Source organism: Myotis davidii, unplaced genomic scaffold (genome assembly GCF_000327345.1).
Source record: "Myotis davidii unplaced genomic scaffold, ASM32734v1 scaffold3211, whole genome shotgun sequence".
Taxonomy (NCBI): domain Eukaryota; kingdom Metazoa; phylum Chordata; class Mammalia; order Chiroptera; family Vespertilionidae; genus Myotis; species Myotis davidii.
In genome coordinates, this window is record NW_006282526.1 from 195,275 (window position 1) to 197,873 (window position 2,599).

General features: G+C 60.2%; 1 protein-coding gene across 1 annotated transcript in view; it reads left to right on the plus strand.

The window, feature by feature from the left end:
• CTTN (cortactin) overlaps positions 1-2,599 on the plus strand; it is a 36,952-nt gene that overhangs the window by 30,998 nt on the left and 3,355 nt on the right. Inside the window, 2 exon segments of the mRNA XM_015560200.1 lie at positions 1,651-1,808; positions 1,811-1,855. Of these exon segments, the coding sequence (XP_015415686.1) occupies positions 1,651-1,808; positions 1,811-1,855 (203 nt within the window).

The following is a 2,599-nucleotide window of genomic DNA, read 5'->3' on the forward strand; positions in this document are numbered from 1 at the left end:
TCAGGCTGGGCCATTCACCCCATTTTAAAGTCCTTAAAAGTCTCAGTTCGTTATAGCGTTGCAGCATCAGCCAGCGCCCAGCTCCCACCGTCTGAGTCACTGGGTGTGGGTGGGGTCCGGGGCCTCGCGGTCACCGTGCGTCACCTTCCCGACCAATAACAGGTTCCTGTGGTGGCAGCAGATGGGCTGTGGCCGCAGGGCCTCCCGAGAGCTCACTGCCCCGGTGCCCTCCCCGCGAAGCACACTTGCTCCTGACGCCTGCTCTTCCCTCGGGGGGTGGGGGGGCTGGTGTCTGGCTCCCATGTGACCTCCGGGGAAAGTGACGGCTGCGTGAAGGCCTCCTGCCGCCCGGGGTCCGTGGAGCAGTTCAGTGCCGGGGCTGCGCCCCAAAGTGCACGGTTTAGTTGTGGAGAAGGGACTGTGACAGGAAGTGGTCAATTACACCAGGAGGCAGAGCGCCCCCTGGCCTTCGCTGTGGACACCAGGCCAGTTCTCAGACAATGGGTCTTCCAGGTCCTAGAGTGTCTGTGCGTGTCTCGGGCTCTGCTGGGCGAAGACGTAGTTTTGTTATCTCGCTTAATAGTGATACAACTATCACATAGTAATTATGTGGGTTTTTTAAAAAAAAATCTTTTTTCTTAGAGGAAAAGGAGAGGGAGAGATAGAAACATCAATGATGAGAAACTGTGGGCTGCCTCCTGCACGCCCCCTACTGGGGACCGAGCCCACAACCCGGGCTATGCCCTGACCTCCTGGCTCCTGGCTCCTGGGTCAGCCGCTGAGCACACCATCCAGGCAGAGCCTTTACATCTTAGTGACGCTCTTGAAGCAGAAATAACCACAACAAGCGGGGCAGGAGGTGGCGTGCTGGGCGGCTCTGCAGACCTCGGGCGGAGGCAGCTGACGTCCCGCAGCCGCGCCTGCGTGCAGCCTGTGCTTCAGGAGGCGCCCTGGGGAGAGGAGGTGCTCCCCGATCTCGCATGGCCTGTGGGGGGCCTCGGTGCCCCTGGCCGGCCCTCGTGGTGCCCGAGGCGTCCCCTGTGCAGGGCGGGGCACGTGCTCGCGTTGACAGCACCGGCTCTGAGTTACGCCGACCTGCCACGCGCCAAGCTCCGTCCCACAACAGACTGTGCTCGGTGATCCGATGGCTGGGTCAGGTGATGGCAGCTCCCAGAGTGGATGCCTGTTTCCGGCGTCCGGTTTTGCCGGGAACCTGGGTTTTCCTGTTGACAGCACCGCGGCTGTTTTCCTTGACTTGAGAGGCTGTTTGTTCGTTTGGGGGAAATGTCTGTCCCAAACGTGCCGTCAGTGAGCCCAGCGTGCAGCTCAGAGTCGCACACGCGTCTCCTCCAGACGCCCCAGCTCCCCCGCCCCCCCGAAGGCATCTCTCCCGAGTGTGCTGTTAGAACACAGTGACGTTTGGAATATAAGACGTGACAAAGCCCAGGCCCCTGGTGTCCCAGGATGGACTGTGCAGTGGGCGCGGTGCAGGCTGGGCCTCAGGGTGGGGGGAGCCAGCAGCTGGGGCCTCCCTGTGGGTCGGCTCAGGGCTGCTGGTTCCCGTGGACTGGTCACCTGCACCGGCCGTGGTCCATCCCGGGCGATGGCGTCTGGCGTCAGGGAAACTTGTCCCCCCCGCCCCCCCCGCAGCCAACAGCAAGACCAGCAGCATCAGAGCCAACTTCGAAAGCCTGGCCCAGGAGCAGGAGCAGGAGGACAGGCGGCGGGCGGAGGCCGCGCGGGCGCAGAGGGTGGCCCGCGCGAGGCAGGAGCAGGAGGAGGCGCGCAGGCAGCTGGACGTGAGTGCGGGACGCGGCTGGCTGCTCGCTCTCCCCCTTCCTCTGCGGTTCCCACTGTCCCCGCTGAGTGTCCGTCCTGGGTGCAGCCCCTCCAGTGGCGGGTGACACGGCCCGGCCCGCCCGGGCCCAGGAGCACCTCCCGCTTCACGCCTTCCCTCCCGGCTGCTCCTTTTGTCACGTGACGTTACAGTCACAGGGTCTGGGATTGGACGTCAGCGTCTTGGGAGGCTCTTCCTCTGTCCTCCACAGTCCGCCCTCTGAACCCCAAAGATTCATGTCCGTTGCGTGGAAAATACATTCACCCCGTTTAAAATATTCTTTTTTTTAATCCTCGCCTGAGGATGTTTTTTCCATTGCTTTTTAGAGAGAATGGAAGGGAGGGATGGAGGGGGAAGAGAGAGAGACATCAATGTGAGAGAGACACATCGAATGGTTGCCTCCCTCACTCAGACTGCACCCCGACCAGGGCCGGGAATCAAACCTGCAACCAGGTACATGCCCTTGACCCTGAATCGAGCCCGCAACCTTTTGGTGCATGGGCTGTCACTCTAACTACAGAGCCACACCGGCCAGGGCCATTTGCCCCGTTTTAAATGTGTTTTTATTGATTTTTAGAGAGGGAGAGGGAGCGAGAAACATCAATGATGAGAGAGAATCATTGGCTGTCTCCTGCACACCTCCTAAACAACTAATAACAGAACTAAAGGGAGAAACTGACAAAAGCACAATTATAGTAGGGTACCTAAGTACCCCAATGACAGCTATGGATAGACCTCCCAAACAGAAAATCACCCCAAAAT